This window comes from Galleria mellonella, unplaced genomic scaffold (assembly GCF_026898425.1).
Source record: "Galleria mellonella isolate WM207_F2 unplaced genomic scaffold, CSIRO_AGI_GalMel_v1 utg200, whole genome shotgun sequence".
NCBI lineage: Eukaryota > Metazoa > Arthropoda > Insecta > Lepidoptera > Pyralidae > Galleria > Galleria mellonella.
The window spans coordinates 874305-897478 of NW_026442034.1; the positions used below are offsets into that span (position 1 = coordinate 874305).

At 35.1% G+C, this 23174-nt stretch overlaps 1 protein-coding gene across 1 annotated transcript in view; it reads right to left on the reverse strand.

Annotated features, from left to right (window-relative positions):
- Positions 1–4935: 4935 nt before the first annotated feature.
- Positions 4936–23174, reverse strand: part of LOC113513874 (atrial natriuretic peptide-converting enzyme) — a 166826-nt gene continuing 148587 nt past the window's right edge. The window contains exons 13-17 of the mRNA XM_052894243.1: positions 11606–11786; positions 10277–10430; positions 9447–9570; positions 8014–8162; positions 4936–6681 (exon numbers count right to left, since the gene is read on the reverse strand). Of these exons, the coding sequence (XP_052750203.1) occupies positions 6481–6681; positions 8014–8162; positions 9447–9570; positions 10277–10430; positions 11606–11786 (809 nt within the window). The 3' untranslated portion in view covers positions 4936–6480. The remainder of the gene's footprint in view (positions 6682–8013; positions 8163–9446; positions 9571–10276; positions 10431–11605; positions 11787–23174) is intronic.

Below are 23174 nucleotides of genomic sequence, written 5' to 3' on the forward strand. Positions count from 1 at the left end.
TTCCTATTCCAATCGATTCAGAAAATCGATTTTTTAGGTCAAGATCGAATACCCTATTTCAATCACAATGATATTGTCCATAATATTGTCTGATCACGTGTAACATACGCGCGCTACAGTAGCAGCGCAACAGTGTTCAAAACATTTGTTGATATGTTCTAATTGGAACGTCTATAATTGATACTGTGGCGATATACATAATTCTTTACTCGATGACTTAAATTGACCACTTGTTTTATACATTTTAAATATAAATTTTCTCTGCAGACACATCGTGTACCATGATTAGGAAAATACTTTTTTTTTTTATTAAAAACGTCAAATATATATTTCTCATTATTGACGTACGATAAATATATTTCTTTAAATAATACCATATTTAATTACATTTAAGTAACAATTAAAAATTCATAAATGACGTCGCTGAAAACGCACAGTGCATAAATGGTTGGACCGGGCGAGTTGTCCACCAAGCAGTGTTCAAAGTAACAGATGTTCGTAATAACTAGGTACATTAGGTGAGTTCTACAACGATGTACAGCAAGTAGGGCCAGTACAGTGACGAGTACAATCGACGCCGACCGGCGCCGCTACAGCAACATGCAGTCACTAAACACTTAATACACAACCATTATGTTCGCGTGTAACATGCGCGCCTCACCGTGTTCGTTACACTGTTACAAAATGTTCATTACAAACGAAACTCGTACAAGTGAAGCGGTCATCCGAGTTCCAAGCTTCTTACACAAAGTATAAAGTTTAGAATCATTATTTAGATATCAAAATATTTATTGTCGCTAATTACAATAATTGCTAGACGTATGACGTTCTCTTTACAAATACATACCTATATTATAATCTGTCCTATACTATGAGCAAGAGTCAACTGTTGACCCAAAGAAGATATGCTCTGAACACGAAACATTTTCTCTACATAATAAGAGATCCAACAGCAATTATAAATGTATAACTACGAATATGGTATACCATATATTATGTATTACATTTCATTACACACATGTACATAGTTGTTACACGTACCTATGTACAGCTACTGTGTAGCATTACAGCTGAACATGTATATAACTACACATGTTCTATATAAAGCCAAATACCAATGCATTTCTTTTATGTTATTTATATTAGGTATGGTCGTAAAATATTTTCTGATATAAGAACTATCTGGATCTAGAGCACGCTACTACTTGGAAACGAGACCGTGTGACAGGAGTTAGCGATGAACAGCGACGCGTACCACAATGTCTATACAAGCCAGCTAATAAAGAGATTTACCCACCCACTCGGCCTAATGTCCCATCTTTGCCCTTTACGATCAGCCTTTGGACTTCCTATCTATCCTTAAATTATATTTGGGCATTCCCAATAAAATAACTATAACATTTTATATGTTGTCACTTAATAATTGATTCAAATATAAAAATACCTAATATTTATTTTGATCGGAAACGTAATAATTTATGCCTAATTATTCAATATTTTGCATTTCATCTATACACAGAAAACTCTATGGTTTGGCTTAGATTTGTTTATTGACACTTTAATTAGTTCAATTACAGATAATTCAATTAAGCTGACCGTAGCTTATTCAGAAATTAAAAATAAATGGGAATAAAAAGTAAATTCAGAAGAGTGGCCGCCAATATCCAATGTTATTTAAACATTGATTGAATCCTAACCATTCGATTAAAATAAACAATTTTTTTTTTAATTTGGTATATATATAAATTGTGCAATAAGAAAGGATTAGGTATTAAAGTAAGCAGGAATAACTTAATATTACTTATACATTTAAAAAGTATAAATTTAATTCTTTTTTTTTAAACCATCCAATTAAAAAAAAATATTTATTATTAAAAAAAAAGGTATTGATTACGTAGATAATTTGATATAGAACGCGACAACGCTCTCTATTGGTTCTAATACTCACTTTTATTCTACCTTCAGGTAAATTACACTTTGACTTTAAAATGTGAACAGAAAACAGTAAAAGCTATAACTTACTGTAAATATGATACTGTAGACTTGGCTACTAAATTGAACTTAATAGTTTTTTAGTTTGCTTAGATTCGAGCTAATTTAATAGTGTTTTCTAAAAAAAAATGTTCATCAGCAATACAACTTATTATATTTTTAATCGTCACAATATGTTGCTTTTTATACTTGGAACACTATAAATTTATAGTTTACAACCGTGCGTTGCATTAACTGTTTAACCATTTATGGTTATAAACTTAAACGAAAACTGTTCAAGTTATTCACATTTTAAAACTTATCAATTTGTCACATATATCGTCATGTTTTCCTGTATTTCAATTCTACAAATTTGTATCAAATTATTTGAATGAAACCGATGGATGTTGATAGTAGGATAGTTGTAAAGTGAATCTTCCGCGAATTGTAATTCGTAGAACGCATACAAGTGTTCAGATAGTTCGGGAGACGCGGAAGTTTGCGAATATTGACAATATATCACATATAATAATAATTTATAACTTTACCAGTGGAAGGGAGATATTTTTACTCTTAATCGTGGATATATCAGGGTTAAATGGTAAACATGCTTTTGAGAAAGCATTTTACAAGTGAAATTAAATGAATGAGTATACTTTATTTGTATTCTACAATATAGGAAATAAGCAAGGCAATTTACAAACTCAACGATACAATTGTATAAGTACAGTAAGGCGGTCTTATTGCTGAGAGCAATCTTTTCAAGACAACCTTAAGGTATAGGACTAATTGTTGTACAAGTAGGTATGATAGTGCTGTATAATTAAAAAAACATCTTTCTCAAAGGATTATGGGTCGAAAAACGATAGAAAAATCTAATCTCCCATATTAATTAATACTAAGTAATAGTCGACAAGAATAACTGACTATTTAGCCAGCTTTTACATCATAAATAGCCGGATAGTTAAGTTATTAAAATTTGGGCTAGTTATCAATCGCTATACAAAATGTAGTACACATATAAATGAATGAATGAATGATAAATTTATTTGCTTGAATACAGGTACACGTTAGAAGCGTTTAATGTTAAAAAAGACGCTCTGTATTAAAACGTGTGGCGTGCAAATATATCATTTGAAACTTGTTTATAAAATTATACATTAAAATAGTCTTCAAGTCTATAAAAACTTTTCTCATATATTTCCTTGATAAAGAGATAATTTCTCGAGTCTTCATTTACTAGTGAATTGAGCATCGAATCCAATTTGCTTGAACATCTAACATCGTTATAAAACGAACATACACACGAAGGTTATATGTGTATAACTTTATATGTCGACAATAATTCAATGATAGATAAGAAGAAACGCTACGTAGGGCTGCGCCCGATTTTCATCTCGCATACCAGGGTAGGCATTTAAAATTGTCACTTTCGTTCATAATTGGATCATATAAAACGATTCATATTTGAATTAATACAAATTTTGATGACAAGAATTCAACAGATATAGTGAACGTAATATTGTCACAAAATACTCAGACTGTATCAGACTGAATTTACGCAAATTATTACACTCATTCGACAAGGAGATGAGCTGTATTAGTATGGGTGATTCAATATTTTTAATAGTTCCTTATGAATAACAGGAAGAGAAGAATAGCAGGAAAGATAGAGGGCAAAAGAGGAAGAGGAAGACCGAGGATTAACTACATGGGACAGATAAAGGAAATACTAGGCGTCATCTCGTATAGGGAGATAAAGGATATGGCCTGGGATAGAGCTGGCTGGAGGAAGATGCATGAATTAGTTGCACCGACAAGAGGAAACTCTTAAATGAAAAGAGAGAATGAATAACATTCTAAAACGGCTATTTTATGGATTTCTATAAAAAAAATATCAGTCATATAAATCTCAGAACTGAATATAAAATCATTGTACAAGTAACTACACATTCCTATACATTTTTATTATTACTTACAGATTTCACTACAAGATACTCGTATTCTCAAAAATCTATTAAAATTAAGAGGTGCTGGTTAAAAATATTTATACAATTAAATTAAAAACTCAAAATAAATACCAACACCAAATCAAATGTGAATCGTGTATGATCTATTACAAAATCGAAAGTGGCCATTTTATAACCCCCCATTATGCCTATCACATTGTTATCACGTGCCTCACACATTCACTACCATTTTATATTAGAGTTTATTTATATCTATCATGTACCTACTCTAGTAGAAAGCTCGAGATAAGAAGGGGAGTCATAAGAAGTCGACAACCATACTTTCTTACTACCTATCCTAAGTGTGTAATTCCGAACAGCTGGTAAAATACATAAAAAAAAAAACACACACGGTAATTGAAAACAATACGGAACGGTATCAATATTTGTTATCAACGTGTTATATTGTTATTCTAATTTGATATACCTATTGAAAATCTATAAAACTTTCGTAAACTCTTAATCGTATCTACCATTTTTCTATGACCAGAGTGTGTATAAGTCAAAAACCACTTTTTGCATTAAAATTTTAAACTAACAAAATTTTGTAGGTAACTACGAGCCTGAACTAACATCAGCTAATATACATGTAATATTAGTTAACTCATATTAGCTGACGTTGGATTAAAATTATTTGATTTTCCAAGAAAATTAGATGGGTTCTATGAAATATAAAATGGCAATTAAGAGCAATTTCTAATAGTGGACATTGCCAGCAGTTGCTCTATACTTAGTAAAATTTATAACCATAATTTTTTTTTTATTAAATAAATTAAATTTTTGTCACTAAAATATTCTCAAATGGTATTGTAGTCTATATATGATATTTTGCTTCTGTGCAGCGTCTTACTCTTTGTTTTTTTTTTTAAATATTTTTTTTTTATATTTGAGCATAGACTTTGAGGGACGTTAGTATATCTAACAAACAACCGATTTTAAACATATACATTTATAAATTCATTATAAAGATCATCAAATATTTAACGTACCACCTATGAGATTCTTGTAAATATACTTTTTTGAAACGAAAATGTACAAGTTATACAATGTATGTACAAAAGTAGGGGGCAAGTTGAAGAACAAAATTTTTTTGTTAAGTATATATATATCTAAACAGTGATTAGTACATATACTCTAACTAACCTAACTTACAAACTATTAAAGCTATTTTACTAATTTCCTCATTAGTATCAGTAATTTGAAGTTTAGAAAATGTTGCTACCTAATTTTAGAAAACAAAAATAAAAAAAAAACAGAATATGAGTACTAATTTACATTGTATAGTATATAACAAAGCTTATACTACTGTAAGTTTGTATATAAATGTTGTCGAAAAAGTAATTATTGTCATATGTCACTATCATGATAAATCAATCACGATTAAAAATGTTTACAATAGTACCGTCTACAGGTAACACTAAACTGAGTTTTTTTTTCTTTTATTCCCATAACAATTATTGTCACTTGCGACTTACCATAATACTAAGTTCAACATATATATATATATATATATATATGTATATTTTTTTTATTATTATTGTCATAGATTCCAGAATTTATTGTCAATGGGGAAGGAAGAATAATTTACTTGACATTATCACACACATATCGGATTAGTTCTAACACGTATGTACAGATGACACTATTTCTGATGTCAATTTCTATGTGATAGTTATCCATCAGTTTACTCTATAAAAGCACTTTCTGCTAGTATTACTAACACCAAACATCAAACAAACATACACTTAAGTGCTAAATATGGCCGTGCTTAGGGGAGGGCAGTACGAAAATGGGATATTCCATATAAAGACTTTAAACTGGTATATTTTTGCCTATTATTATATTAGCTTATTCCAATAAATATAGAAACTTAACCTTTATGTACTGAGATGACTATTCTTGATCATTTGATTTTACTATAACCTCAATACACAATTTATATCCGTCTCTCCCTCACCAGAAGCACGTCCACGACGCTATGTGACACTAAACGTTCAACAACACGGAATAAAAACGAAATTTTCAAGGGACAATATAAAAACAAAAAACCTCCTAAACGTTTTAGGCTAAAGCTTCAGAACCCTACGTCACTTAAATAAGCCGCTTATATTAACTTCCCGTTAAATAGATTACAACGAAGTTACACATTATCCCGAGAAAAGGTATCGAGAGACGAAAAAAACGGCAAAGTCAAAAAGTCAACCTTAGTTGTAACCGGTAAACTTTAAATACAATACAATCGAACTCGTTTCATAATAAAAGATTTCATAGTATCACAGCTTCACAATTCTCCTCACGCGATAGTCGAGTGATAGGTTTGTAAAATGGCCATCGGCTCTCAGTTTTATTGTCGTGCATTCAATTATTGTCGTAAATTGCCACCTTCGACATCTTACCTTCAAAATTAAAGTGGAACACATGGATAGGGGACTCAAGTGGTCTATATGTCGTTACCGTGGATCCGACGGTGAGCGGGGGGCTACATGTGGAAACGATGCCCTCAGATGTCCTCAGACCTTGCTTTGTCGTCGTTGTAGAGGGCGATTTGCCGCTGGATCCAGGGTATGTATTTGGGCACGTATGCGTAGACACCTGGCAGGCGAGGGTGCGCGCACTTGATGCCCCAGGAGACGATGCCGCCCACGTACCAGCGCGATGGATCGTCCGGATCTTTACACAGCAGCGGTCCACCTGAGTCGCCCTGTGTAACATCAAAAATGCAATTTATGCACCTAGTATTTTTTTTATACCACAAAAATGGTAAATGAGCATATAGCCCGTTTGATGGTAAACGCTCACTGTAGCTAATAGTCACCTGCAACACTAGGGGTGTCACGTGGTCGTTGCTAACAAACATAAAAAAAATACAATCGAATTGAGAAAACTTGCTACTTTTTGAAGTCAGTTCAAAATATACACAAATACGTTTCCTTGATGAAGTCTAGGTAAGTACTTAATTAAATTTGAAATCACCAAACATGCATAAAACGTGTAATAAAACTGTTATCTATTTTCTCTGGGCTCTCGTTCAAATAAACGATTAGAAGATGGGGTTAAGTTCCCGGAGGGGCGGTGAGGGGGCGTGACGAGCGGGGAACAAGTAAGTCAACACTCTTTACGACTTTATTGGATATGGCGAGATCAAGGAATCGAGTTGTGTATTGTTGTCGGGTTATTGATGAAATACTCGGCTTATTGAATTTACCGACTCGACGCACAAATATTTATAGATAAACCCCTGATTTACTATTAAACGAAGGCGTCTATTGACAATATACGTTCGCATGAACAATCACTATTCTACGCGTCGACATATAGGGAAGGCGGTGAACATTTTAGTTTGTCACATTAATAAAAGTAAGGAGAGGATTTCAAGACGTGTATTTGCTCGGAGCACAGTCGGCACAGTAATACGAGTGAAGTAAAACATAAGACAAATACAGAATAGGACTATATTAAAATAGTGAAATATATATATATATATATATATATATATATATATTTCACTATTTTAATATTTATATTTATGCAAAACTGCCAGATGCTATTAAGTCGACCTCCACGTGGTACCCCCTGGAAACCATCGTGAACAATTCTTGTTGAATTCGTCACAATGGGCTAACTGACCTGCTTCATCCTCACCTATCATCCTTCACTGGTGCCCCGCCGGTGTACACCGATAGCGCGGGTGGGGTTACCAATCCATTATCATCCATTATATATATATATATATATATATATATATATATATATATATATATATATATATATATATATATATATATATATATATATATATATATATATAGCTGTTAATTTGTATCTTATCTCGTATATTAGTATTAATATCGTTCGTACAGCACTCGTGCATTTTAGCTGCCAGCTAACCTAACCCACTGCCTGCCTGCTTTCCCAATGTATTGGGTTGTCTGGAAGAGATCTCATTCAGAGATAAGTCCGCCTTAAATAAGAGTTAACGCAAGAGTTCGCAAATTTATTTAATCGAGAGCGCGGTCGGTCTACTTTCACTCACCTGACATGCGTCCTTGCCACCTTCAGGGTAGCCGGCGCAGATCATGCCCTCCGTCACATTGAGGTCCCTATGCTCGAGCCACTGGTTGCAAATATCACGGTTCAATAACGGCACCTCCACCTCATTCACCGCCGGCTCATATTCGGACACTGAAACATATTTGTATCCGGTTATTATCGACGGTTAACCGCCAAATCTTCTAAAACGGACAAAATTAATAAGGAGAATAAAATAAGGAGAATATTCTAAATTTGAATTTATTCCAAATACGAAATGTTTGCCTGGCTGTTTCGGTTTGAATGGTGGGATATGACGTGAATTTACAGGTTACAGAGGAATAACACCTGAGTCCTCAGGAATGGCAACGCATGGGGGGTATCATGGGCGAAACAGTATACTCTATTATGTCCATGGTACTGCTCATGTCTATAGGCGACGGTTACCACTTTTCATCAGGTGGGTCGTCTGCTTGTTTGCCATTCTAAGTCGTAAAAAAAAAACAAAAAGTAAAATAGTGTTAACACATGTTCTCAATAGTTTGCAGTAAAAATGATTTCTCTATGTAACGTTAAATAGAAAGTTAGAAAAATATTTTCGACTATTTACAAATGTCAGTTAGAAGTTATTGGTGGTTACCCGACATTATGTTTTCTGCTTTATTCTGGTATTAGATAATAACTAAATGACTCATGACAATTAGTTAAGACTTAAAGAGTCCAAATTCCACTGATCATTCCATCAGGTATTACAGTTGTAATATTTTTTTTTAATTGACACTAACTGTCCAGCGATGAGACACAACAGTCTGTATGACTGAGTTGATATCACAATTTGTTTTATTTATCACGTTATGGTAAAATTAATTAGCCAGTTCCACTTGTCCCCACCAACTTTTCCCCCTGGGAGATAAGAGTGAATTTTTTTTCCACCTGTCCCTACCATTATGTGACCAGTAGAGATGAATGGAATAAATATGCCACTTTTTCCTACCAATAGTTTTTTGATAATAATAAGAACAGTCTGTTTGAAAATTAATAGTAAAAAAAGGGTAATTATATTAATATTATACATATAATATTCCTGTAGGGATAACCATTCGATACCACAGTGTACAAAAGTACAGCGATAAATTATTTTATGTACATAAATGAATTTACCATATATGAAAATTCTTACATGAAAATGATACTGACTTTTTATATAAGGTTTTTTCCTATTTAATTAATTAATTTCGATGGCACTAAAGTGGTGTTTACTAGACCCTATGATCGCGGAGTGGTTGTATACCGTGATATCTCAAACCAGTCACAATTCTTCATCTAATAAGCATGATGTAGCTCCTGGGCTGACCTCAAAGAAATTGGATAAAAGCAAGGTAATGATGAACATGCATGTCAATTGACAGCGTCTAGAAAAAGCTTGTGATTGCTTACTGTCTTTATCATCACGTTTCCCCCACCCGATGACGGTGCAGAGGGTTCCCGCTGGTAGTGCACGGTTTTCAGGTGGTAGACACACGGGAGACAGTTGCTCGTGGTAGCGTACGCGTACTGCGAGCTGTTGATATCATGTATTGATTTAAAATATAGTTGTTTTTAGTGGGTACAACTTCTTCAAACTTTATAGACAGAAATATAAATTGATAAAGTTGAGTAATATATATAGGTTGCCTGGAAGAGATCGCTCTTAGCGATAAGGTCGCCCATTGTTTTCTCATTGTGATTATTTCTTGTAATTATTTATATTTATAATAAGTTTACTATTGTAATCTTTTGGAGGAAACAATAAAGAGTATCAATAAAGAGGAATTGTTCAATATGATGCCTTCAGCCACTTTCTACCATCGTACGGCTCGCCATCGACAGCGAGGTCATCCTCATGTCCTACAGCCTCAATGGTCGCGTACTGAGCTGTTTCAGAGATATTTCCTCCCACGAACTCTCAGGTTGTGAAATGAGATCCCTGCCGAGGTTTTCCCAAGAGACTACAGCATGGGGTTCTTCAAAAGGGGGGTAAAGAGGTTATTTCAGGGTCGGCAACGCACACGTAATACCTCTGGTATTGCAGGTGTTCATAGGCTACGGTAACCACTTACCATCACGTGGGCCGTATGCTTGTTTGCCACCTCAGTGGTATAAAAAAAATCTAGGATATATTCTGGATCTCTTAACCAAGTATCATACAAATGTATTCAACTGTTCAAGCATGACTGAGTAATAATGTAATACACATCCTATCACCTAAGATATTATAGTTCTGATACCTGGAACAGCGCGATGTCGTTGTCATGAGCGACTCCAACGTTGTACAGAGGGTGCGGAACCACTCGGCGCACCTTCACCTTTTGTCCGTAGTAGGCATGCGAGCGCCGGCGGGTGATGCCCAGTTGAATAGTCCAGCCGTTCACATCTGAATGACTGGAAAGATACACAAGGTATAAGCTATTGGAATATGGCAGTGAATTTACAGGGTACAGAAGAATAACACCTGAGTCCTCAGGAATGCCAACGCATGGGGGGTATCATGGGCGAAACAGTATACTCTGTTATGTCCATGGTACTGCTCATGTCTATAGGTGACGGTTACCACTGATGGAAATCAGGTGGGCTGTCAGCTCGTTTGCCATTCTAAGTTCTTTAAAAAAATGTAAGTTATAGGGCCACGGGGAAGCGATCAGTTGAGTGAGAGGAAGTTCAGCTGAGGAGATGTAAAACTTGTCGCACACGAAACTAAGTTCTATAAAAAAAAAAAAAAAAAAAAAAAAAAAAAAAAAAAAACATGAACGTTAAAGAAGGAAATCCCTTCTGCAAGCCCATATCCATGATGACAGATAATATATATGTTTAGACCTAATCTACTCATATTGAACGGAAAAGGATTGTTAGCAATAGGGTCTAATTGCAGCATTGCTAGCAATAATCCCTATCAGGTCGACCTCCTCGCGGCACCCCCTGTAAACCATCGTGATTTTCAGGGGGATTATTATTGAATTCGTCATAATGGGCAACCTGTCTTTTCATTCTCACCTATAATCCATTACTGGTGCCCCGCCCGCGTATACCCTTAGCCTAAGCGGGGTTACCATTCCATTATCATCCATAAAAAGGACTTACTCATATTTTCTATTTTTAGAACCAAATATGCGGACTATTTTGTTTTAAAAATAGTAATTAGTATTGCATAATGTATTCCGTTTATTCGGGTTTGAAAAATAGACATATTTACTTCACATTATTTCGATTCCAAAATCAACAAAGCAATAACTGCTTTGAACAGATATTTTTTTTATTAAGATTTTGTACAAAAGTCATTTGCTTGGGTACCTCTGATTCGTTCGTGTTTTTGCTGTTTGCATGGCTCTGTTTTGATATGAAGGTTAGGATATGAAATGAAATTACAAGGTATAGAGGCATAGTACTTTAGTCGTCAGCAAAGGTAACGCATAAAGAGTATCATGGGTGACATAGTATACAATGTTTTATCTATGGTACTGTTCATGTCTATAAGCGACGGTTACCAGTTGCCATCAGGTGGGCCATCTGCTTGTTTGCCTTTCTAAGTTGCATAAACAACAGTATTTCCGAGTACACACTTGCCAACGCAGTGTGACGCAGTCAGCACCCACTGATCAGCGACCAACACGCCAGCGCAGTAGAATACTTCCTCGGGCCCGCCGAGGATTGCCGCCAAGAACGGCCAGTCTCCAGGCGACGCCTCCACACCACCAACTATGCGTTTCGTTGCACTGGCCAGAGTTCGCCGTTTGCCACACTCTATTATGAAAGAAAAATAAATGTAGGTTAAAAAATACATTGTGTAGTGTACAATAAAGAATAAAGAATACCTGTGTGATGAAAATTACATCATGTAGTATATTATTTTAATTGCCCTTTTAAGTATCGAAAAAAGTGGCCTGCAGGGACTCTGTCTCAACTATTTTCACTATCAAGAAGTTTGTATACAAGCTGTGTTCTTGTTAAAAGAGTGAAATATAGCAATTAAATTACTATGGTTACTCTGACTCAAGATTTTTATATTACGAGGGTAGGTGACACGTGAAATGTAGATATGTTTGTCTACTACAGTCGTGCTTTAAAAATATATAACTTCGGTTATTTTTATGGGAAAATAATACCATTAACTACTGAACGTTATTGATTATAATTATTATTTAAAACATTTCCTTTTCTCATAATATTTGTATTTGTTTTTATACCACGAAGGTAGCAAACAAGCGTACAGCCCGTCTTATGGTAAACGATTGCTGTAGCCCATAGACTGTAGATGTAAAAATCTTTAATGTACAAACTGAACATTGGACACATTAAAATTATATTATATTTAATAAAATAGCTAAATAATGTTATTAATAAATGGAACGTCTCTAATAGAAGAAATATAAAATTACAGATCCAAAATAATTATTTCCTTGTAAATTATTAGTAAAGCAGGATCTTAATTAGCAAAATTCTAATAAAGAACGCCGAAGAAATTTCATTAGAGACTTTTAGACCTAATTATTTTCAATATAAGTAGGTATCTATAAGAGATAAAATATTAATCAGAAATTATTTTTGTAAGACTCATACTTTAATATTTGAAGATTAGTTAAATCTAACAATTTTCTATTTATTGGAAGAATATTGGAATACATTTTGTTTGATATTAAAAATAAAACACATTTTACCTAATAAGCCTCGTTTTTTTTGTGTTTTTTTTTTTTAACAAATAAGCATTCTAAACAAAAATAAAAAAATGTATAATGAAATTTATAGAATTTATTTTATATGAAATTTTTAAGCTTATTATTGTGACAATTTACACTTTATTGTCTTAAATATGTTACTTTTTATACGTGTAATAAGTAGTCCTAAATCAATTCACCATCTAAATTAACAATGAGATAACACAAAAAAAAAGCATCAAGTCAAAATGACGTCTTTTTCATCCCGTCCCATCGTGCATACGGCGGTCCCTAAATTAAAATTTAAGCAAAACCCTTTCAGGTAACGGTAAACAAAACGGTTTTGTGGCTTAAAAGGTGCAACGGGAGCGGAAATTAATAAAATATCGCATGTCTCTATTCATAATTATTTTTAAAACTTTTTTAAAAATTTTATCCGATGCCTATGTACATGTAATGTAATGTAATGTAAGAAAGACTCTGATTTCCGCACTTAGCCTCTCATTTGGGCCGTTGTGCGTGTGAGTCGTGGCTAGTACAGCCAACCTAGCTCCGCCCAGAAGCGCAGAAGCTTCCTGGGTTCTTCACAGGCTTCACGGAGCGACCTCACCGTTCCGAGGATTTCTAAACGTTGATAGGCCACAGCCTCACATTCCAGGATTACGTGAGCAGCCGTTTCTTCAGCGTCGAAACAGCCTCGACATAGAGGGCTGTCTGTGGCTCCTATTGTGTATAGATGTCTGTTTAATGGACAATGACCCGTTATTGTCCCTATCATTATTTTGAGGTTTTTTCTATCTAGATGTAATAAACGTTTTGATAGTCGTTGATTCAACGTAGGTACGGCCAATTTTGATTGTCTGCAATCAGTAGCCTGTATCCATCTTTGGTTTTGTATGTCAGCGGATCTTTGACGAATCCACATTCGAAATTGCGAGAACGGAAGAGGAAGAAGTGGATACGGGCCTACCACCCTCGTTCCTGAGCCTCTTCTAGCCAGTTCGTCTGCGGCATCGTTACCATAAGATCCACTGTGCCCTCTTATCCATTGGAGGATAACTCGGTTATTGAAAGATATCCTATCCAGTGAATGGTGGCATTCAATTATCAATTTGTTGTTTGTCTTGTTGTTTCGTAATGCTTTTAGTACTGCTGCGCTGTCAGATAAGAATCTAATGCTAAAACCATTTATTCCTAGCTTATGTACAGCTGCAGCAGCCTCGGTTATTGCAACACATTCGCATTGGAATATTGAGCTGTGTACGCCAAGCGGTATGTGCACGTTTATATTCAGGTCTAAGGAAAAGACTCCGGCTCCTGAACCGTTCTCGGTTTTGGAGCCATCGGTGTATATGCGTAATTCATGTACACCGGATTGGTCCTTTTCCTCTTCTTGAATTTGTATTTGGTATTTTTTGTTAAATATATAATGATTATGAGTCCTGTCACACGGAGCCTATGTACATATGTAATGGAAAACAGTGCGAGGCGAGACGCTGTGACGCAAAGCGCCAAACGACCCCTGAACAAGACATCCGGTTGAAGACAAAACAATTGTCGGAAACGACAAAAATACATTGAGTTCATCACCAGTTTCCCGTTATATATGTTCTATTAGACATCTAATTATTATATTATTATTATATTTAAATAAACACACATAATGTTAACAGAGATTTAAAAGAGTAAATGTTGAGTTTCTTGCGGGCTCTTCTCCTGTTGAGATAACGTCTTTTCGAAGCCTGCAGTAGATTTAAAAAAAAAATGACGATTTAAAAGTGCTTGTAAACAAGTCTGTTTGAATAAAAATGATTTAAACTTTGAGTTATTTTTCGTATTTGAGCAGAGATGTATCAATTAATCAGCAGATCTACTCTTGAATCTAATATCGATGTCAATAGTGTAAATACAGACATTAATTTTAATTGATATACAGGGCTTGCATCTTGCATTTACACCAATGACAGATGTATACGGCATTTTCTTAAGTCATCGATTACATATTAACAAAACTGACACCAACAAAATTTACGTTATTCATATGTATTCACATATAGTGTTTTTTTTATGGGTGAAAATGGTATGGTAGCCCCGCCTGCGCTAACGGGATATACTGGCGGAGCACCAGTGAAGGGTGATAGATGAGAATGAAAACACGCCAGTTAGCCCATCATGATGAATTCATCAGGAATTAACCATGATAGATTCCATGGAGAACCGCGAGGAGGTCGACCTGGTTGGGTATATTGCTAGCAATGGGATTCTCAGTCTCCATTACTAACAATCCCTTTCCCCCCTCATATATAGTGTTATTTCTCTGTACCCTGTTAATTCACTGCCATATCCCACCCTTCAAACCGAAACATAGCCATGCAAACACAACTGCTTCACGGTAGAAACACTTTCACGTTTATTACATTAGTATGATTAAGTAGAAGATAAATATGCCTTCGAAATGTGGACATGGAGGAGAATGAAAAGGATAAGCTGGACAGAAAAACTAATGAATGAGGAAGTCCTGAAAAAAGTAAACGAGAAGAGAACATTGATTAAAATAATAAAGAATAGAAGAGGCAAAATGCTGGGCCACCTTATACGACATGACGATTTTTTTAAGAGCATAATAGAAGGAAAGATAGAGAGCAAAAGAGGAAGAGGAAGACCGAGGATTAACTACATGGGACAGATAAAGGAAATACTAGGCGTCATGTCGTATAGGGAGATAAAGGATATGGCCTGGGATAGAGCTGGCTGGAGGAAGATGCATGAATTAGTTGCACAAGAGAGGAACAAGACACAACTCAAGAGGAAACTCTTTAATGAAAATGAATGAAAATATGCCTTGCTCGCTCACACTTCTAAATTGTTACACTTTTACAAAAACATAATTAAAGTTTCAGCGACCGTGTTCCCGCGCCGCCACCGGTGTGGGCAGGCGACTTAAGGAAAACAGATTACACGACAAACTGCTCGGACAGGTTAGTTTTTTATATATATTTATGGCCGCCGGCAACAATTTCACAAATACAAAAGTTATGTATAAAATTTGATAAAGAAAATTTTTTAAAACTGATGAGAACAACGTGGTAACAGCGAATTGTTACCATTACGGTGTATATTTCATGAAAAACGTTCTTTTCCAATTTTTATTTATTTAAAATTTAATTCACAGGTAAAATTCTATATAGCTACATTTGGCGGACTGAACACCGAACGGTATTCTCTACCACCATTCTACCACCATCACCATCTCTACAACTATTGGGCGAACAGAGAAATAAGCAGGCGGTGCATTATTGAATAGAGGAAAAATAAAACAATACTTGATATATTTATATAATATAAACATATAATTAGACTAATATAGGGGGGAAAGGGATTGTTAGTAATGGAGACTGAGATTCCCATTGCTAGCAATATACCCAACCAGGTCGACCTCCTTGCGGTTCCTCCTGGAAACTATCAATTAATTCCTGATGAATTCATCATGATGGACTAGTTAGCCCATCATGATGAATTCCAGGCCAGTTGGCCTGTTTTCTTTCTCATCTATCACCCTTCACTGGTGCCCCGCCAGCGTATCCCATTAGCGCAGGCAGGGTTACCATTCCATTTTCACCCATCAAAAAAAAATTAGACTAATATAAACATACACATAATTTGTTAAATATATACATGTATTAAGTATATACATAAATAAATACGTAAAATATTACTACATAAAACAAATAACTGTAATAGAAGAGCAAATAGCAATCTATGTCTCAAACAGACCAGCAAGATTAAGTTTAAATTTTTCCTATTACATGTCTACACTAATATTATACTTATAAAGAGGAAAGATTTGTATTTTTGTGTGTATGTTTGTAATGAATAAACTCAAAAACTACTTTACCGATTTCAAAAATTCTTTCACCATTAGAAAGCTATTTTCACCCTGAGTAACATAGGCTATATATATTGCTAGAAAAGATTAGGGATTCTTACTAAAACTGTAGTAACGTAACTCAAGGTGTAAAAATATCTTTCGTTGCGTGCGCAAGGGAAACTATTGGTGATAGAACAAAAGTTTGTTCTACGATATTGAAGAAAATATCAAAAACTACAAAAAACTTCGCGATATTATATGTCCAACTATTATCGTTATGTCACCACCACAATAACCACTTTTTAAAATGTTGTAAAAATGACCACCCGTGCGAAGCCGGGACGGGCCGCTAGTTATGAATAAAATAAATGCTAATTAAACGAAGGGAATAAATACAAAATCAACAAGTCAGCAATGATATCACAGGTACGTTATATCCAAGTAGCGTTTATTGTTAAGGTTTAATATTGACCAATATTACCGGGCAGTGACTATGGGATTTTGTATAATGGGATTCAAGCCGCCATCACGCCCATTTATTTAACCCCGTATCCATTTTTTGGTAATGTAATTTGGTGATCGCTTGGTTTTGTGGCCTAATGATTTATTACCTCGGGCAAGATCGCTTTTATTTTTTTGACTATATATTTTTTTACATTTATGTATTACTAGTTATTAACCGCGACTTTGACCGAGAAAAGTATCCTTCTTTATTCTCCTTCTCTATATTTTTTTTTTACAACTTAGAATGTCAAGCAAGCTGACGGCCCACCTGATGGAAAGTGGTAACCGTCGCCTATAGACATGAGCAGTACCATAGACATAACAGTACACACACATACTGTTTCGCCCATGATACCCCCCATGCGTTGCCATTCCTGAACACTCAGGTGTTATTCCTCTGTGCCCTGTAAATTCACGTCATATCCCACCCTTCAAACTGAAACACAGCCATGCAAACACAAATGCTTCACGGTTGAAACACGAATGGGACGGAGGTACCCAAGCAATTGACTTTTGTACAAAGTTTCTCTCTGCTGATATCTTCTTTCTCTATTCTAAATACTACATTCGTGATAATTCAAATTTAAGTAACCCCGCCTGGGCTGACGGTATACGCCGTCGGTGCACCAGTGAACGATGATAGGTGTGGATGAAAGCAGGTCCGTTAGCCAATCGTGACGAATTGGACTAGAATTAATCACGATTAATCATGGGAACCGCGTGGTGGTTGTCCTGATACGGTGTATTGCTAGCAATGGGGCTGTTAAACTCCATTGCTAACAATCCCTTTCCCCCCTACTGTGTATATTTACTATATATTACAAGAGTACATGGAATTTTCGAAAATCAATACATATGAGAAAAAAAGTTTCAATTCAACTGATCTGTTATTTCATAGTATTTTATATATGATTTTTTTAGATTGATATAACTTTTTTTATTTCACGAACCGATTGAAATAAAACAACATACTAAATGTTAGATGAAGCAAATCACAACCGATTAGTGAAAACCGCATTTAAATCGGTCGAGCCGTTTTAATTGAGATTAGCATGCATTGTTTTGGGTTCTTTTGCGTTCATAAAGCCCTATAATAGTTTTTCTTATATATCTTTCATGTACAGACAGCGACCAGTTACGATTGTATTATATGTATTGATAGTGAGAGATAGATATAATTATAGGTTTGGTTACATTGGCGAAGTATGTTAGACTTGAATTCACTACAAGTGTACTCTTTGTAATAGGTAGGTAGGTAATCTTTGTAGGTTCAAGAAAGAGCACTTGTATCCAGAGTCGTAAAACACAATAATAAAAACAAAAAAAAAAGAGCTTCCAAATTCAAATATTTCTCACGATTGAAGTCATTGTTTATTGTTGAAACAAATCCGCTTTGTATCATCCAAATTGGTAACTTTTCCGCGAAAACGGCACACTTAACAATATTAACAAGGATTTTATTTTCATCACGTTCAATACGAGTAGCAGTGAAGGAGCAAATACAGCATCCATTGTGAAGTGTACGGCTCAGTGAACCTCGGATACGGCGTCGAGTGAGTCCGGTAGAGGTCGTCGCTCCTTTATCACTACTATAGATTAAAGGACGAAGGACAGGTAGGTAATTTCCGTAACAGGAATTTTATTGCGTATTAACTGTCGTTTGGTCGCGACTTCACCCGTGTCAGTTACTTAATAAATATATGGTTATCTATTAGATATATGTGTGTCTTCATAGAAATGCTTCGAAAAAATCGGGTCAACTTTTTATAATAAAACAATTATGCATGATAAATAGTTATAAGTAATTGCTTTTTAACTTCTATATTTGTTTTGTATTATAATTTCTCCATCTTTCTAATGCGTAAACACTCTATTTATTAAATAATACGTCAAGATACATTTAATGCGTAAGTATATAGAACACTGATAAAAAACGAGTCAGCTATTTTGACAATTAGCTGACAAAAAGTTGACATGTTGAAACATATAATATTGCGTAAATTACAATAGATTATTTATAAATATTCATCTCTTTTCATTTAAGAGTTTCCTCTTGTCGGTGCAACTAATTCATGCATCTTCTTCCAGCCAGCTCTATCCCAGGCCATATCCTCGACTTCCCTATACGACATGACACCTAGTGTTTCTTTTATCTGTCCCATGTTATTATTCCCCGGTCTTCCCCTTCCTCTTTCGCCTTCTATTTTTCCTTCTACTGTACTATTTAAAAAGTCGTCGTATAAGATAGCCCAGTATTTTGCCTCTTCTATTCTCTATTATTTTAATACATACTCATAATCTTACTAAAATTATATTAAACCAGTGCACACATCCGCCGCAAGCGTTGCAGGGAACTATTTATTGGTTTAGTGAACTAATAACTGTAGAAGCCCGGAGCCGCTGCAATATTGTGCAGTTAAAGCCGCGAGAGCTAATGCAATACTATTGTACTATTTGTCAAATAGATTGCTTTATAACGGACTCGAGAGGACGCCGATTGCTATAACTTTGACTGGTAATATTACTACTTTATTACTCGCTATTTACTGTGACTATATTCGTATGAGATATCAAATAAAAAAGAAGAAAGTAAATAAAATCGATTTAAAAACTAGAGGGAGACTTTGTACAAAAGTTGTTTGCTTGGCCACCTCTGTCCTATTCGCATTTCAACCGTAAAGCAGTCGTATTTGCATGGCTGTGTTTCGATTTGAAGGGTGGGATATGGCGTGAATTTACAGGGTACAGAGGAATAACGCCTGAGTCCTCAGGAATGGCAACGCATGAGGGGTATCATGGGCGAAACAGTATACTCTGTTATGTCCATGATACTGCTCATGTGTATAGGCGACGGTTGCCACTTTCCATCAGGTGGGCCGTCAGCTTGTTTGCCATTCTAAGTTGTATAAAAAAAAATATTACGCCGACCCCAAATAATAATTAGGATAATGGTAGGGAGATGGTAATGATGAATATGATTTATACTGGATTCAAGAGTAGACCTGCAAGTGGGGCATGTACTTGTTTGCCATCTCAATGGTATAAAAAAAAAATATTAGATTTTTTATGGAAAATTTGTATGTACACCATAATTAACTTGTACTGAGAAGATAATCCTACTTGAGTGAATCCGGATCGAATCGCTAGTTGTCTATAAAGAATTCACTCCAACATTCTAAGATCCAAGAGACCCCTGTCAAAACCTTTGTCGCTATGGAATTTAATAAAAATTTAACATTACTTATTCTCCAATAGGTAATAAGATTTATGAAGAACGTAGATATTGTTGCTAGGTCAGAATAATATTAGATAATTTTCATTTTTACGTTTCAAATAATATATACATACTAGCTGACTCGGCAAACGTTGTTTTACCATATACATTATTTCGAGCACTATACATGAAAATTTATCCTACTACAATTATTATATTGGATTGCCATTTTGCAACCTATAAACCTTACCTTATAAAAATCGCGATTAAAAAACAGAGGTTGATCGTGAAAGGGTGAAAATTTGAAGTTGTATGTAGTTTTCAATGCTAAATCATATTAAAATAAAAATAAAAAAATTTGTCAAAGAAATAAAAAAATAATTTTAGAGGTAGATCACCCTTATCATTGAGGGGTATAAAAAATAAATGTTGGCCGATTCTCAGACCTACCCAATATGCACACAAAATTTCATAAATATCGGTAAAGCCGTTTCGGAGGGGTTTGGTAACAAACACCGTGACACGAGAATTTTATATATTAGATGTAATATTGGGGTAGTTTCAGAGGCGCCGTTTAAATCCATCTCATAAAGCAATAATCTAATTTAATAGTACCGCGAAATTTATATTTTTTTATATGTCACTGAGGTGGCAAACAAGCGTATGGCCCAACTGAAGGTAAGCTGCTACCGTAGCTTATGAACGGCTGCACTACCAGGGGTACTACGCGTGCGTTGCCGACTCTGAAGACTCGACTCTTTCCACGAGACAGGCTTTGCCTAGTGTGAGGTCATAGTTATATTGTACTACAGGCTAATTTTGTTTAAGGAAATAAAGTTAAGTTATTAAAACTTAGCATGTAAGTTGTTTTTTTAAGAGCAGTGGATTTTTTTATTAAATAAATAAATAAATTAATCTAACTTAATATTTGCTTTTTTGTCCGCTACTTCGTATGCATATATTTCAGAAGTAGGAAAACCAAATAAATTGACCATTTATAGATGGTATATGAAGACAAAACATACACATTTTTTTTTGATGGGTGAAAATGGTATGGTAACCCCGCCTGCGCTAACGGGATACGCTGGCGGAGCACCAGTGAAGGGTGATAGATGAGAATGAAAACAGGCCAGTTAGCCCATCAGGATGAATTCATCAGGAATTAACCATGATAGTTTCCAGGGAGAACCGCGAGGAGGTCGACCTGGTTGGGTATATTGCTAGCAATGGGATTCTTAGTCTCCAGTACAAACAATCCCTTTCCCCCCTGACTTTATATATTATGGCTTTATACTTTCACATGTATAATATAAAACTGAGCTATATTGAACAGTTTAAAGTGTGATGAATGTAAAAGCGCTTAAAAAAAAATATACACAATTACAAACCGGGCTGAAACATCTTTTATAGGGCCATTTTTACGGGTCTTCTAAATTAGAATCCTAAAAAATGATGTAAAAATGTTTAATTGGACAATTATTCCTTTATTCTTTACGTTGGGGTTGTAAATAGTAAAAAGTAAAAGTGAAACTACTAGAAATACTAGAGGACGATGAGGTCGGTTTTGTTTTTAATTTTTTTTTATACAACTTAGAATGGCAAACAAGCTGACGGCCCACCTGATGGAAAGTGGTAACCGTCGCCTATAGTAATGAATAGTACCATGGACATAACAGAGTATACTGTTTCGCCCATGATACCCCCCATGCATTGCCATTCCTGACGATTCGGGTGTTATTCCTCTGTACCCTGTAAATTCACGCCATATCTCACCCTTCAAACCGAAACACAACCATGCAAACACAACTGCTTCACGGTTATATTCTTATTCTCCATTACTAACAATCCCTTTCCCCTCTTTAAATACAAGTTAGGTAACAGGAATATTTAGTTTGTTGAAGAAAAATTAAAAAAAGTTATTGATTTTATTTATTCTTTTTTTTTATATATATTTAGATGGTAGACTTCTATATTCGTTTCAAACTATTTTTTTTTTCATAATTATATTAGTTTTTTCCATAAAAAAAACCTAAATGATTGATATACGTACATATAAATAGAAAGGAGCCGCTCTATCCATTTACTACGTCTACGCTCGGTAATGACTACCTGGACCTTCGTACGGAACCCTAAAAAGATTCATTTGGCCGCGTATTTTATTCTCTATCATAAAAAATACGAGCCCTGTATGAACGATGGGGCGATAGAATTAAATCGGCGAAACTTACGGCGGCCATTACAGGTAATGAGATTGTGGCACTGCGGTGTACCGCCGCCTTTATTACCGGGCCATATGGTCGCAATTTGTGTAACAAACCAGTATTTGTGGGTGCTTATGAAATTCTAACGTAAATACTATTTTATTAGTTAATTCAGTTTTGATTTACATTATTTTAATTTAGTTTTAATTAAAAATATCTTGTTTAACATTTTAAAATGGTTTGTCACATTTATTTATTGACTTAGATGTTATTTTTTTCTACAACACAGGGGGCAAACGAGCATGCGGCTCACCTGATGGTAAGTGACTACCGCCGCCCATGATCACCCACAACACCAGCGGCATTGCAGGTGTGCTGCCGGCCTTTTAAAAAGGAATAGGCTCTTTTCTTGAAAGTTATGTTGTCGTATCAGTTCGGAAATACTGCTGCTGGAAGTTGATTCCAAAGAGTGGTTGTTCGTGGGAGAAAGTGCCTTGAAAAACGCACGGTGGCATACCGCCACTCGTCCAGATGATTGGAATGAAACTTTAGTTTGTGGCGGGTTGTACGGTGGTGAAAATCAGCAGCAGGTATCAACCTGAACAATTCTTCAGAGCACTCCCCATGTTACATTAATATATTTTGTGGAATTCCATATTACTGGTCAATTAATAAGAATGATAGAGAAAG